Source organism: Vigna umbellata, chromosome 6 (genome assembly GCF_029865625.1).
Source record: "Vigna umbellata cultivar VRB3 chromosome 6, Vumbellata_1.0, whole genome shotgun sequence".
In the NCBI taxonomy this organism is placed as follows: domain Eukaryota; kingdom Viridiplantae; phylum Streptophyta; class Magnoliopsida; order Fabales; family Fabaceae; genus Vigna; species Vigna umbellata.
In genome coordinates, this window is record NC_142170.1 from 11,068,013 (window position 1) to 11,084,697 (window position 16,685).

Consider the following 16,685-nt stretch of genomic DNA (forward strand, 5'->3'; position numbering starts at 1 on the left):
TAAGAAATATATTTCTAAATTGATTTTGAATGGATTGTATAAACACTCATAATCTCACATTTAATAATTTATAATTGATATATTATAGCATTACATTTAAAGTAACATCTCATGATCTCACTTGATAATTCATAGTTGATATATATAACTCATATTTCAACTACAAACTCATAAATATAACTTGAATTCTTCTAATTTATTCTTCTATCTCTTTCTTCATTGGCATTCAATCAGACGACATTCCTTCATCTACTCCCGTATAACGAATTATACGATCATCGCACATATACAAACACAAACAAGTAGGGTGAGCTAACATGCAACAAATCATTTATAAAACATGCATAATTACTTTGATACACTTAACAAACATCATATAATAATTATGTCAGACACCCTTATACCATCATACAACAATCGCACCATAGATACTCATCTCATCATACCACAATCCCTAATAGACATTCATTCCACAATACCCAATAGACACTCATCCCACAATACCCAATAGATACTCATCTCACAATACCCAATAGACACTCATCTCAGAATACCCAATAGACACTCATCCCACAATACTCAATAGACACTCATTCCACAATACCCAATAGACACTCATTCGGATGATACGTTGATGAGCGGTCACGGGAGGTTATGCACTTGTGATGACTTCTACTTCTTCTTACAAATACACTTCCAAAATACTCCATACCATCCACAAGGTTAGTCCTCAACACTATGTCCAAAGCCGACACATAGACCAGTACCTCCTGCTCCTCTCATCATATAATTCATCTTTCTCTACTTGAGATTGGATGATTATTAGAGTATCAGGATAATCTCCAACAACAGGACCTTCAACATCAACATATACACTAATACCATATTATTACATAATCTCTCCACGAGACTCATATCATGCTCATATTCCTCAACTCATATTATACCATTAAAAAATCTCCCCATAATACTCATATCATGTTCAGATGCATAAATTCAAATCTAATATAATAAAATACAATCATCACAGAAATAATACAAAATGAATATATCACAAAATAAATTAACATTACTAAAATATCACTATAAATAGTCACCGGAGAAGAATCAAATGTTTGACGAATCAAACTCACCATAAACGCCACTACATATGACTAGTCACAACTTACTGAATTTGACCAGGTCTGCTTTATGATCAGGGATGTAACAACTCCGATTTTTAAGATTCCTCTATTCTACCATCACAATTATAACCTCAATATAAACGTTCTGGGGAACTAAGAAGTTGAATTTGGCATAGCCGGTTAGACATCTTCTTATCCTTTCAAAATGATGAATCCATCACATATTTTATATCAATTGAGTATATTGCATAATAGTTTAACAGTGCTTAATCTGTTCAATAGGATTTAAGTTAAAAACCTATCGAGTAGACTTCTAGGAAAGAGAGGTGTATCATCATGGACAACTTAAGTACCAAGTCTTTCCTTAGCCAAAGTGTTCCTCAACTAGTTTTTAACAAATTTCTTATTTACAGATTCAAAACAACAACATATAATATTAACACAGAAATTCAATACAACAAACACCTCTAATTTTCATTAACAATATTCACACACAATTTCAAGACATGAATAGTAATAAACTAAAAAAAAGAAAAACCTGACGGATGTGGCCACACTGTACATCCGTTTCATTAGTAATATAAAAAATATTATAATAATTAATTAAATAATAATATATAAATTAAATTAATAATTATTATTTTATTAAATAAAATAAAATTAATTTATATATAATTATTTAATAAATTTAAAAAAATAAATAATGTTTATATATTAATTAAAATATAATAAATTAATAAACTAAAAAAAGAAGAAAAATAAAACTTACGAATGAAGCCACGTCCGATTTAGCACATCCGTTTAATTAATGATATGAAAAATATTATAATAATTAATTAAATAATAATATATAAATTAAATTAATAATTATTATTTTATTAAATAAAATAAAATTAATTTATATATAATTATGTAATAAATTTAAAATAAAATTATATAATATTTATATATTAACTTAAAATATAATAAATTAATAAATTAAAAAAACTTTAACGAAAATGGCACGTTCGTTTAACTAATAATTATATAATAATTAATTAAATAATAATATATAAATTAATTTTATAATAATTATTGTATTAAAGAAAATAAATTTAATTTATATATAATTATGTAATAAATTAAAAAAATAATATTTATATATTAATTTAAAATATAATAAATTAATAAATTAAAAACTAAAAAAAATAATTAACGAATGTAGTCACATGATGTGGCCCATCCATTTAATTAACTATATAAAGAATATTAAATTAATAAATAAAAAACTAAAAAAAATTTGAACCAATATAGTCACGTCCGTTAACATATTCATTGAAGTATTTTTTTTCTTTGATGAATGTCCACGTCCGTTGAGAAAAAATGTGGAAATATAGAATATTTAAAATATAAAAGATAGTTTTAGAATTTTATAAAAATTTGATGGTGCAAGGAGTAATGTGGAATGGCTAAACCTCAAGACTCATTTATGTTTCTGGGCTCAGATTCCAAACTGTATGTAGCCCACACACATGACCAAACAAAAATTATGTCTTTTGGTCCAATATTGCTAAGAATTCTATTAACCAATGCGACGCACTCTAATTAATAATTATAATAAATAAATACTTATAATATATAATTTTGAAAGTGTAATAAAAAAGTTTATATTGTGATTCAATTAGCTATTATCATGTTTATTCATTTCCAATATATTTCTTATTTTTATTTTTAAATTTGATTCAATAACTAGTTCAAAAATTCCTTTCTCAACCATAGCAAATTAGTGCCTCTTTATTTTATTCATGATTTTTCTTAATTTCTTACATAATTATTTATATTTTTTTTATAAACTATACAAAACCAGTAGATTCGCACATATAAAATTATCTATTAGTATAGTATTATACATGTTTTAAAATAACACATTTTGAAGTTTAAAACGAGTCTCCAAATATGCAATATAAAAACTAAATAGTATTGATGCAAAAATGATTAGATAACTGAAGTAAAAAAATCAGCACCTATTACTGAATTTTTACTATGGTGCTTCATAGAAGTGTGATTATATATTCCAATACTGATCTTGAACTAATTTCTTGACAAGATATTGCATTTACAAAATATCCATTCTGTTCTACTGCTAAGGTCACCGTATCTTTAAAACCTCTATCACTTGTCTGTTAGTAAAATACTGGTTTTTCAACTTCCAACTTACCATACATCATTACACACATACTTCATGTAATAAAGATATCATGCTAAGAGCATGTTAGGTATGAGACTAGTCACACTAAGCAACTGAAAGAGTCTTCCAACTAAATACAAACAAATGGGAGATAAAAAGCTTTGCAAAAGAGTAAAAAACTATTTAAATTATGATAAGGCAAGAGAAAACTCTTCTATCTTTATTTATAAAAATATAAATATATATGACATGAATATAGGCAAAATTATAATTGTTCTGATTTCAAATTTTTTGAGTTAAGGATGTTTATTAGAGAAATACAACACTAGTTAGATTTGAGCTTAACTATATAAAGAATTGATATCATTCTTTACAAAAATCTTAAGACAATGGGTTAATGAGTTTTATCTTTATTCTATTTTCTCAATTTTATTTAATGTGAAACATAAACTTACACTTAAAATTCTAATACATAAATATTATCCGTCTTTGAGTCTTATTCAAATGCTTTTATCTTTAAAGATATGTTAAAAATTAAAAAAACATATTTAAATTGTTTTATATCTCAATTCCTAAATAACATGAAATTATTAAAAGTAACGAAGAAACCATAGTCATGTCTATAAAAAGTAATTATGTAGAGATTAAAAATATATCTCTTAATTAACAATAAAATAAAATAAATAATCATAATAATAATAGTATTTCAATTTATTTTGGTTTTACACAAGAGGGTAGGGATCTATTTTGATTCCAAACATGTTGGTAGTCTTGTACGACACTCCTGAGTTTTGTTTGTTCATATTGCTTGTGCATGCAATTAAGTCACCGCTATCATATCTTACACGCTACACTTTCATATACCTACCTTATTAGCTTCACTAATACAAAACGTACTGTGCTTACTTTTTTTTAAACATTTAACTAATTTTACTTTACAATAACTGTCTTCTCAATATTAATCTCAAGAGTTTTTTCAAACTTAGGTTTTACTTTCTCTAATTGATCGACTTTATGTTGACACATAACGAATGAGACGCAAGATAAGTGATTTTGGCAGAGACAAATCAATTTAAGGAATTGACATAATGCAATCATAGAGATTTGTTCCATTAATTATTTTTCAATAATTCATCATGCAATATAAAATCTTAAGAAGGCCACACTTGCAAGACATGCTAACTGGGTCATCCATCCCATCTTTTTAGGCTTTAGAAATGAAAAGAAAAAACTATTCATTCATTTTATAATTATTAATGTGTCTGATGTCTATTTAACTTTAAAAACTATATGAAATAAAAAAAGTTGAAATGACAGAAGAAAAAATTAAGATAACCTTTTTATAATCTCTTTTTTCATATGTTCTTTCTGATCATTCTTTCTTTAGCGATAAAACATGAATTTCATTGTCACCCATACTTATTTATGAAAAAAACAAATAAATAAAACATACATATTCATTGTTTTAACACATTTCTCACTTATTTTGTTTAATTTATGGAAAAGAAGATAATTTTATTATATCTCATACAAAAAGTTTTTTATTTGCAGAGAATGTTTGAAATATAAGAATTTGATTAGTCATAGTCATATACTATCTTATACCTAATTAATTTAAGTAATAATATAAATTCTTTTAATAATTACAAATTTTAAAGTTAGTGAAAATAATAATATATATAAATTTTGAATATATTATTTTAATTTTTTCAAAATTACTAATTAAGATCCTTTATCGTTCATTGCCCTTAATAAAAAGTCTTTATAACAAAATAATTCACTGACTCATAAACATTGACGATTGAATTTTGAAATCTATACTTCAATTAAATGTGAATTTTATATAAATTGAAGATTTCATATCAATTAAAAATAAATTCAATCTAATAAAACTGTAATAAACAAATTTAAATTCCATATAATATAGTTGTATTCGACAAGATTTTTATTTATATCCATGGACGTCTAAATTATTGTTAATACATCATAATTTAATTTATATATATATATATATATATATATATATATATATATATATATATATATATTATTTTGAAATTGGTGTAATAAAAAATACAGTGATAATTTTGTAAATAATTGAAATTAGATTGAGTTGTGAAGAGAATCAATATAATATATTTCTATATTAGATTATTTATTGAGGAAACCAATTTAATATGTTATTTTTAAATAAAAAAAAGAAAATCAAGATGTGATATTAGATCAATGATATAATATGCTTCCTTTTTTAAAGTGTAAAATCCTTTTTTTCTCTTCTTTCCTCTGGCCTTTTCTATTCACACCCATTGTATTTTATCCATTGTTGAAACTTCCATCTTCATTGGACTATAGCTGTTGTCGATAGTCATGAACTTTGTTTAGGGCTATAACATCATTGAAGCTTTCTATTTTCCTCCATCCACCAACAACTCGTTTAGGACCTCTGCACCATTCAAACCTTTTATCAAATAAATTATTGTCACAATTTTTTTCGAAAATGAAGTAATTAATATGTAATGTATAATTTATTTGATTTTATTTATTTGAACAATGTTTCATATGATTTTAATTTAAATTCTAATAATTCGAATTATATATTCATCATATTTTTAGAAATTTTTATACATTTTTACATAAGTATTGTATTATGCTATTTTTAAAATAAGTGAATTATCAAATAAAATACGATCGTATCCAATACGTATTATATCCGTACGTCAAGTATAAATAACTATCATATTTTATATTAGCTTCTTTTTTATTAAGATTAATTAGAGTCTTTTTACTTTGCAACATCATGAGAAATGTTGGCAGCACTCATTGTCAAAATTAATTTCCCAGCGTACATTTTACATTAAGTAAATGCACTATCGATTATATATACCATTACAACCAAAAGTTAACTTTCTAAAACATATAAATAAAGAGATTCTCAATATTACAACGTAGATTAAGGAATATTTATGTACTTTATTAAATACTGCAAATTAATTAAAAATATACTTCTTCCATATTTTTTGTGTTTTTCAGAACTCTTTCCATTGTAAAACAATCAACAATTAAACAATTTCAGTGATTAAGAAAATGGTTAAATATGTTTTTTATCTCTTAACTTTTAGTGAAATTTGGAATTAGTCCCTCTTCAAAACTTTGGCCTAATTTAGTCTCCAAATTTTAAAAATGTGTGAATTTAGTCCTTTTAACTAAATTTTGTTAGGTTTATTTGATGTTTCAAGTGCGTTTGATGATAGCATTTGAGTTATTTATACCATTTGACACATTTTTGCTTCAATGTTAATTGAGAAATGCGTTTGAAACATCAAATAAAGTTAACAAAATTTGGTTAAAATGACTAAATTTACACATTTCTAAAGTTTGGAGACTAAATTAGTCTAAAGTTTTGAAGATGGACTAATTCCAATTTTCACTAAAAATTAAGGGATCAAAAACATATTTAACCCTTAAGAAAAAAAATATAAATTAACGAGATTAATATATTAAACTATTTTATTGTTTCTTTATTTTCGTCTAGATGTTGGTTCCATTACCGTATAATGTAATAAATAACCTTGGCAATATTATTACACATATTATTTAATTCTTAAAAACTTTGATTTGCAAAAGGTTTTAAGGTTAAAAGGCAAAGTTGTTTTGTCATGTGATGCTATAGTTAAAAACCTGTAGTAGTTATTTGCATGTAGGCTTATATTTTAAAATAGCAACTTGAAAAGTGCAGGAAACCACAAAGTCTCCCATACTCAACTTTTTCGCAAGACTAGACAGAATTGTAACTTGTAACAACCAAACCAGTTTGCATAGGTAACAACCAAACCACCACTATAAATTCATAGCCATTGCCACACTTTTTCTCTACGAAACAAAACATGGCATCATCGTCCTCAAGGTTCCGCTACACATGTCTGTCTTTTATGTTCTTCTTTCTCATCTCCAATAGCATTCCACCTTCTTTCTCCTCTCCAACTCACCACACAAACAGCGAACTTAGTTTTTCTTCAACGGCAGAAAAACTCATACGAGGGTTCAACCTCTTCCCCAAAGACCCCATTAACACACTCGAGAGTGACTCTCTTCTTGTGGCAGGAAACATTGTGGAGAAGAAGTTAACTTTTCCTAGCCTTGTTGCTCCAGGGTCTTCTGTGGAAGAACTTGGTCACCATGCAGGCTATTATAGCCTTCCTCGTTCTAAAGCTGCAAGGTAAAGATGCAAACTCATGTTCAGAAATGGTTGTTGTTGTTTGGTAGGGAATTCTTTTCTGTGATTTTTAGGGGTTATTTAGCTTGCGTACTGCTGCTTTATTCGGTTAGGTGGGAAAAGTAAAGTGTCACGAGAAAGAGGGATGTTTTGGTGGAAAGCAACCAAAGTTAAAATTCCTGCCAGCTATAGTTGAGGCCATGTCATGTGGATTAAATAGTATACAATAAAGGATTTCATTGAGGTTAAATAATTATTCAGTTTTACCAAAAGGGTAATGCTTGTTACTGGAATCTTGGTTAACTCGATTAGAAATTGTTTCCTTTAGATTTTTAAGTGAGTTGACTTTTCCCTGCATGGTTTTTTTGACGCATCACACCATGCATGCTTACATCACAGCAAATATAATTCTTATAATTGTGTTTGAATTTCAACCAGTTAATTTTACCCTCACCTGTAGTACTGGTTTAGTCTGGTTAATCATGTAGATTCCTTATAGGTTGCTTCGTAGTCAATTTTATGTTTTAGTAGATAATTAGGAGCTAATCCTGCTTTGAATCTAATAATTTTTCAACTTTATCATCTGCAGGATGTTCTACTTTTTCTTTGAGTCTCGAAACAGAAAGGATGACCCTGTTGTCATATGGTTGACTGGCGGACCAGGATGTAGCAGTGAACTAGCTTTGTTTTACGAAAATGGTCCTTTTCAGCTTACCAAGAACTTGTCCCTTGTGTGGAATGACTATGGTTGGGACAAGGTAGCCATTAATTCCTCTTGTATCTTTCTCACTTTACCTCACTCGTATCTTGCTATTTGTGACAAATCCTATCAATTTTTCTGTGCTGTTCTATGTTCCCATGCAGATTGTCTCCCAGGAAAAAAAATGATATTATGTATATCTCTGTTCACTCTTAATAGAGACTATAGCTAGCTCAAAGAATCAAGTTGGTACACTGTATTCGTCTACACGTTATAACCAATAGTGTTTTCTGGTTTTGCAGGCATCAAATATTATATTCGTTGATCAACCCACTGGAACAGGGTTCAGCTATACTTCTGATGAGAGTGACATTCGCCATGATGAAGAGGGTGTTAGCAATGATTTGTATGACTTCTTGCAGGTAAGTATATTTGATAACTGATTGAAAACAATAATTTCATAATAAAATCAAACTCAACCATTTTTGTTTTTTTTATAATCACTTATATGAATTGGTTAAAATTGATTTTCCTTAGGTTGGTTGTTGATACATAAAACATGAGATGATAACTGATATATAAACACAATCTAAATTTCAAACTGTATGTTAGACTCTTCAGCTGAGCATACATGAGTCCACTAAATTTTACAACAATGACAGGCATTTTTCAAGGAGCACCCTCAATTCACTAAGAATGACTTTTATATTACTGGAGAGTCATATGCTGGACACTACATTCCAGCTCTTGCATCCAGGGTTCACCAAGGAAACAAAGCAAAAGAAGGAATTCATATAAATCTAAAGGTCTTGTTCTACTATCTCATAGCCCATAGCATAATTATGAAAAGTTAAGTAATTGTTTTTTCTTCGATGGACTAATTCATTTTCTCCCACAGGGTTTTGCTATTGGTAATGGGTTAACCAATCCTGAAATTCAGTACCAGGCATACACAGACTATGCATTAGACAGAGGACTAATTCAAAAGGCTGATTATAATAGCATCAACAAGTTGCTCCCATCATGCAAGCAGGCCATAGAAGATTGCGGTATAAATAACTTCCTTTAAGAAAACCACAAGGGATAGAATTTTACCAATTTATTGCACTAATCACATATTACTTATGTTCAGTGACACTCTTAATTTGTATTTCATTTGTCAGGCACTGAAGGTGGAGAAACCTGTGAAACTTCATTATATGTCTGCAATAAGATATTCAATAGGATAATGAACATTGCTGGAGATGTTAATGTAAGATTTAAAATAACGCTGTTGGAATTATACCATTAAAAAACTTCTGTATCTTCATTTTTCCAATATAAAAAGAATGCTATGATCAAGATGAATTACAATAATGAAGTTTGAGTTTAGTAACGGATCCTGTTATTCTAAATGCAGTACTATGACATTAGAAAGAAATGTGTGGGAGATCTGTGTTATGACTTCTCTGAGATGGAGGAATTCTTAAACAAGAAGACAGTGAGAGATGCTTTAGGTGTTGGGGACTTGGACTTCGTTTCATGCAGTAGCACAGTGTATAGCGCTATGATGCAAGACTGGATGAGAAATCTAGAAGCGGGTATTCCAGCACTTCTAGAGGATGGAATTAAGGTGCTTGTGTATGCTGGAGAAGAAGATCTCATATGCAATTGGCTTGGTAAACCTACGTATACTCAGTTCATTTGGAACCAATATAGTTTGTCAAAGGAATAGAGAGGTCATTTAGCATTCTTAGACTGATTGATGAACATATGCAAAATTGATTTCAAAAATTTATATTTGAATGTTTCTATTACTAATTCATGGTAATATTCAGTATACTTGTTTTGCCCAACATAATAATTATAAAAAAATTATTTCACCTCAAAACTAAATTACGAATCTGGAATGAAAAGTATGAACAGATATTTATCTAAAGTCACTTCAGTTGATTGTTGAATGTGATTCTGGAAACGTAATGTGAATCCACACAAACAATTAATGTGTCTGTGATTTGGGCAGGGAATTCAAGGTGGGTTCAAGCAATGGAGTGGTCTGGTCAAAAAGAATTTGGGGCGTCTGGTGCAGTCCCATTTCTGGTGGATGGTGCAGAAGCAGGCACGCTGAAAAGCCATGGACCTCTCGCTTTCCTGAAGGTTTGTGTTCAAGACTTCACTGCTATGCGTGAAATTGTGAATTCACTTCTGGTGACATTATTTTTTGGTTAAACAAAACAGGTATACGAGGCTGGTCACATGGTGCCTATGGATCAACCAAAAGCTGCACTTACAATGCTAAGAAGCTGGATGCAAGGGAAACTGACAATGACAAAGAATGGGGATAACGTCTCTCCTAAATGATACACTCAGAGAGCACAAACAAAACCCAAAACCATCCCTCTTCTTGTGCAAATATTAATGTCTTCTCCTTGTGTATAAGGGAGGGTGGAATATAATTCTTCTTATTTTTTTTCTTGTTTCTATTATCATTGAAACTGCACACTGAAGAATTTGAAACAAACCATGTATCCATGACACCAAATCGTGTACAACTTTACACCAGATTGTATCGAAAGCAAATTTCAATTCATGAGCAATACAAATAACAATAAAGAAAAAAGGAAATGTTAATATGTCGACATTAAAAACGTAGTATAGTAAAGTGGTGTCAAGACTGGGAAGCGTGTGGCGTTTGGTAGCATTGTTTCAGAACATTAATTGCTGGTTCAAATGAAGAGCTTAGAGGAACAGCGGATGCAATTCTGACATGTTGTGCATTGGCGTTCTTTGATTTGGATAATGACATAGTGAACATCTCTCCCTCCATTATCTCTTTCAGCGTGATCCCTTCGTTAGTACAGAACAAGTTATAGAATTTTCATTAGAAAATATGAAACAAAATAAAGTAGCATAAAATACCGGAAAAAGGGTGAAGTTTGGCGAAGTTGAAGAATTCATCCGCGGAGCAGCCAAAGAGGAGTCTGGCAACTCTGTCGAAGCAGACGGCAGTGAAAACCTCTGTGTCTGTGGCAACTGACATCTACGAAAGAAACAAAACAAAACAAGGTTTTTATATTATATTTGGTGGGAGAGAAAAGAAAGGGGACAGAGAGATAGAACACGATACGAGGATGCGAAAGAGTCGTTTGGAGGGAGGGTTGGAGGAGTGGCAGGTGGAAGAGGGGTTGGGAAGAGTCCTTTCGCAAACCGTGCACACTCTGTAAAACATATCGGTGTGGTCTACTGATAGAATGGTGCACATTACTCTTCTTCTGCTTCCTTCTGCCATTTTTTGTGTTTCTTTTCTGCCTCTCCTGCTATCTTCGTTTGTTTAGGTTAATTCAAATTTCATAGTCTGTTTTGATTGGAGGAAAAATAAATATGGATAAGAACGTATGACAAACGCAAGTCAATTAAAAAATTTCGCATCTTTTAAGAGGAAAGGTAAGGTTTTGGAGAAAATTAACCACCCATTTGATAGGTTTGTGTTCACCGGTGCTGTATAAAAATTAATACATTTTTAACAGATTATTTCTATGATGATGTTATTGAGTAAAACTTATTTTAAATTTATTCTATAATAAATGAAAAAAAAAAGATGAGACCTTTTGCAACACTTCTGCATTATTTATGTCTAAGGTGGGAAGAGGAGAAAAAGGGGGGGAAAGGTGAAAAGGAAGAAATCAATTCATTGATATCAATCATTTTCTTCTTGTAGCCGCATTTCAGGAATTACAAAGAATCTAAGAAGATTGACCGGGTATTATCCATGTAAAGTTTTCAAATTTTACAACATTACAATTGAACGAACTGTTGTGTGTGGTGGTCTGCAGAACCAACTGTAAAGTTTTTAAAGTTTTCAAAATTTACAACATTACAATTTACACTACATCACGTAGGGAACTGTTGTCTGTGGTGGTGATCTGCAGAACCTGACTTCCATTGAAAGAGGCTCGTGATTTTTTATCAGGTGTGTCCCTCAAAACGGTAACAGAATCCATGTAGATTCCTAGGTATGATATCAATGGGTCTGCACGTGACTTGTCAACAACTAGCTTCAAATACTGAGACTTCAGTTTTGGAAACAGCAACAGCCGCTTATATCCTATAGTGGTGCCATTTACAACTCTCGTCCATACACCATCTTGGGTCAACGCCTCAAGGTGAAATTCAATCACCCTCTGCCCCATGTAAATAGGCTCTTGTAATTGCAGAACATTGAATGATACTAGTTCTTGGAGATTTATGTACAATATCCACTTATATTGGTTCTCCCCCGGAGCCCAATATGTGTATATACCTTCTTTGAGAACATTGAAGGGACTAAAGTGAGTATCTTGAATCCCCCCTCTTATGCTGCTGGCATTAATAACAGCATTTATGGCCAAATTGTGAGAAAATATGGACCTCCGAAGTTCAGTGAACTCTTGAAGAACTTGGATATCCTCATCTGAAATAAGACCTGAGGAGTTTGGGGGCACATTCAATAACAGCTTGCAGTTTCTACCAACTGATTTATAGTATATTTCAAGTAGACTCGTTGCAGACATTGGAACTTCTGAAGCATGCCAAAACCAACCGGGTCTTATAGAGACATCACATGTAGCAGGAATCCAATCGGGACCAAATGGATCTCCCTCGCTATTGTATCTGTTACATGACCAAAACACATTTGGTAAATGTCTACACTACTCAAATACAAACAAGGGAACCTCTGGTTCTATGAAATCTGAGAGTGTTAAAATTTTCAGGTGCCATTTTGAGAGTATTTTAGTCATGTATATGATTCTCCAGATTTTCAAGCTTTGCAGTGGATACAAGCAACAAAGAACTAACTGAAATTTACATTCAACTTCATTTAAAACCAACGAATAGGCTGAATCAAATTAATTCATTTCTCTGAATACCCACCCATGTATGAATTATAGAAAGAGAGTTACATGACTTTCAAATTGCTATGTAGAAGTGTTTGACGCAGCTAATACACCTTGCAATTTGCATGAACTATGATCCAGCTATATAATGCTAAGCGACAACAAGATAAACATTTAAACCAAACATCATTTAAAAGTAAGGAAAAGTATATTAGTACAAAATTCAACTTACCGGAGATCAATATCACCAATTTCAAACCCTGTTTTGTTGTATAGAGACCAACAAGTGAAGCCAGCACTACCATCCTCATCACCAATCCACCTTGTATCAGGACCCAAATCAGAGAAAATAGAGGCCCCTGGTTGGAGCTGGTGAATCAGAGAATTCCAGCTTGCATATAGATATTTCATGTCCTTCTCCCCTTCCCCTTTTGCACCATCCAGAAAAACGTCCGTTATCCCTCCATACCTGCTTTGAATGAACTTACTGTGAAATAAACATGAAATGCATACAGAGAGCAAATTGGCAAAAACAAAAAAAAAATGATTCACAGGATCACAGGGAAAACTTCATATCAGTAATGTTATCTCTCCAATCACATATGTATTGCATTACTAACTAGATAGTAGATTGTCAACGAACCTAACTCTTATGAATTCAACTGTGACTTGAGATCCTCACTAGTAGAAATGAGCTATATGAATAATACAAACTCATTTTCTTAAAATTGAGCTAGAAGTGGTGTTGGAGTTTTTTATATGGGTTGCCTCATGGTTGATTCGTGCCGAATGTTTCAGATATTTCCTCTTAAAGAACCCAGCATTAACTATGGTTATAAGTTTTGTTGAAACTTATTTTATGCATGTATGCGAGTTAGGAAAAACTAATAAAATAGCTTATAAAATGTCGACTCCAACATAACTAAGACATGTATGAAACAGATTAATCATAACTGTAAATAGTCCAATAATTTTACACTATCACTTGATCTATCATTTTAGTCTCTCACGTTCATAAACCACAAAAACTAGAACGGAATGAAAAGTGTATGTAAATGAACTATTAAAAGAATTTGGATATATAAAGAACTAAAATAAATAATTTCTAGGGGTATTAGAAATAAAAGATTATACACTTCTTTACAGTTTATACTGCAAATACTTACAAATTGAACTTTTATTTCAACATTTATTCCCTTACATTATAAAAATAATTTTCAAATAAGTACTAATATCCGAATAATTACTCAATTATTTAACATGTACACAACTACTTAGTTTAGATACCTAGTGAGGAGCTCAGTCATTTGGGCCAAGTAGAACTCATTATACTGCAAAGTGTCACCGTAATATGTCTCATGGCGATCCCACGGCGAAAGATAAATTCCGAGGCCGACACCGGCATCCTTAGCGGCGGCGGAGAGCTCAGCGAGGACGTCGCCGTTTCCGTTCTTCCAGTTGCTGGAGCGCACGGAATAGTCAGTGTAATCAGAGGGCCACAAGCAGAACCCATCGTGGTGTTTTGCAGTGAGGATTACCGTGGAAAAACCAGAATCTTTAGCGACCCTTATCCACTGCGATGCGTTGAGCTTGGTGGGGTTGAAGACGGAGGGGTGAGCGTGGCCGGAACCCCACTCGGAGTCCGTGAAGGTGTTGGTGCCGAAGTGGAAGAAGAGGGCCATGTCGCCCAGTTGCCATTGGAGCTGGAACGCCGTCGGGAGGGGCAAAATTGGAAGAGGCGGGGGTTTCCGGGAACAAGATGCAGGGAGCAAGAAATGACTGAGAGCCAGGAGGATAATCTGAATTGGGAAATTGGGAAGTCTGCAAGTTGAAATTTTGATGAAGAGATCGTGGGGTTTGGACCATGATCTCGAACTCTTGTGCAGCTTCATGGTGGTAGCTTCACAAGGTATGGTTGACCGCAAGTGTTTCTGACACTTCCACTTCACATAGTAACGTGGCACTGATAACTAAAAAGTAATTATAATATAAATCTGATTAAGAGAAAGAAAAATAAGTGCCACAAAATGGAAAGACTCTGCAATGGAGGTGGCACTTTTATGACTAAATCAATAATCTGATCTGAGGAGAAGAAAATAAAGTGTGTTCTGAAATAGAAACTCCAGATATCTGGGGAGTGCAGGAAGCAATTGCCAAACATTAAAAACACAGCGATTAGTAAGCCCAAATCATTTCATAGTCAAAAAACAAAAACACATGGATATATTTTCAAGTTTGATTATTTGAAGATAAGAAAACGAAGAAAATTTTTTTAGCCGATTATGGAATCATGGTACTTTTAAACTCATAAAAAGTTATAAATGAGAGAAAGTGAGAAAGTGACAACGAGAGATGGAGTTTACTGCTGATAAAGTAAAAGTGAAAGTAAGAGAAAATTGGGATTAGGATTTTAAAAAATAAAAAGAATAAATTTAGAATTTAAAAGAAATTGAAGAATTGTAGGGAGAAGATGGAGTGGTGTAACTCCAATCATTTCAATTTCCACTTCCAATTTTTTTTATTTCAAAACTATCATCTATAATTTGAAAAACTTTACACCTTATCAAATTTTAAATTTGAGAATTTTTTTTCTTTGTTAGATTTTAAAATAGTTATCAGGTAACTATTTCCTCTCTTTGATTTAGACCAATAATTATATGATTGTTAGACTATTAATCTTCAACATGTTTAAAAGATATTATTAGGTCACATTACCATAACATAATAACTATTTTTCACCAAACCTGGTTTTTGGGGTATAGGATCAAGTAACTTATATTACTTTCACAATTTTTCCTTCAATGTCTTTTGGGATATTACATGCTTAAGTCATAAAATGGTATGTATGGTATTCAAAACAGTGGTATTAAATGCACACTAAATGCGATCTTACTTTTGACCTGTATTTATAGTTTTTTATATAGGCTTGAGATTAATGAAATCTTAATCTCGACCCAATCTCAACTCATTACCTCTAATTACTATTTACCTTAATCTTTGAAGAGAAAACTTATCTATTAAATAAGGCCGAACGACTTTGATAGGACATTCGATCTTATTTGCCGAAATTCAACAATAACTATTTGTCGTTTAACTGTTTTTGATTCTCCAGCACCGTTCGATCTTCTTAGTATGCATTAAGACCGTCTGGCTCCTAGTGTACACCTGGTGAAATGTGTGAATTTTAAAAGTGATTAATTTATATTTCAATTATTAGTGTAGTAAAAAAATAATTAAATATTTTTGTAAATATATACATTATTATTAAATTTATTCAAAAAAACATTACTTTAACTCTCTTCATACATTACATTAGTTTTTTTTTTTAATAATCTGTTGAAGAAATAAATATCATAGTGTCCCTGTAAAATGAGTTATTATAAATGTAAGAAAATAGAAAGTATTTGTATAGTTTCTAAAGTTCAGCATTACCATTTTTCCAACTAGTGGAAAGAAAGAATGAATATTTTTATTGTCTTGAAACCTTTCCCTCACAGACGAAATACAAACAAATGATTGTTTCCACGCGTGTTCTCTGTCTCCACTCTCTAAAGTTCTAGCTAAGTCACTCTCATTAAAGAACATGATAATTCGTACTATATTATTTTTTTATTCAGTGATAAAATTA

The 16,685-nt window shown here is 31.1% G+C and overlaps 3 protein-coding genes across 3 annotated transcripts; 1 reads left to right on the forward strand and 2 right to left on the reverse strand.

Annotated features, from left to right (window-relative positions):
* Positions 1-7,064: 7,064 nt before the first annotated feature.
* On the forward strand, positions 7,065-10,773 carry SCPL48 (serine carboxypeptidase-like 48). Its single transcript, XM_047310014.2, has 9 exons — positions 7,065-7,507; positions 8,094-8,262; positions 8,507-8,626; positions 8,867-9,010; positions 9,103-9,253; positions 9,368-9,456; positions 9,604-9,862; positions 10,207-10,340; positions 10,422-10,773. Exons 1-9 carry the CDS (start codon positions 7,176-7,178, stop codon positions 10,542-10,544), a joined length of 1,521 nt encoding a protein of 506 aa, XP_047165970.1. The 5' UTR covers positions 7,065-7,175; the 3' UTR covers positions 10,545-10,773.
* Positions 10,692-11,558, reverse strand: LOC124835131 (replication factor-A carboxy-terminal domain protein). Its single transcript, XM_047310016.2, has 3 exons — positions 11,311-11,558; positions 11,103-11,223; positions 10,692-11,030 (listed from the first exon to the last, which is right to left on the reverse strand). The coding sequence occupies exons 1-3, from the start codon at positions 11,470-11,472 to the stop codon at positions 10,852-10,854; spliced, it is 462 nt and encodes a 153-aa protein (XP_047165972.1). The 5' UTR covers positions 11,473-11,558; the 3' UTR covers positions 10,692-10,851.
* Positions 11,559-11,852: 294 nt separating this feature from the next.
* On the reverse strand, positions 11,853-15,118 carry FUC1 (alpha-L-fucosidase 1). Its single transcript, XM_047310013.2, has 3 exons — positions 14,345-15,118; positions 13,290-13,526; positions 11,853-12,833 (listed from the first exon to the last, which is right to left on the reverse strand). Exons 1-3 carry the CDS (start codon positions 14,947-14,949, stop codon positions 12,065-12,067), a joined length of 1,611 nt encoding a protein of 536 aa, XP_047165969.1. The 5' UTR covers positions 14,950-15,118; the 3' UTR covers positions 11,853-12,064.
* Between the last annotated feature and the right edge of the window lie 1,567 nt (positions 15,119-16,685).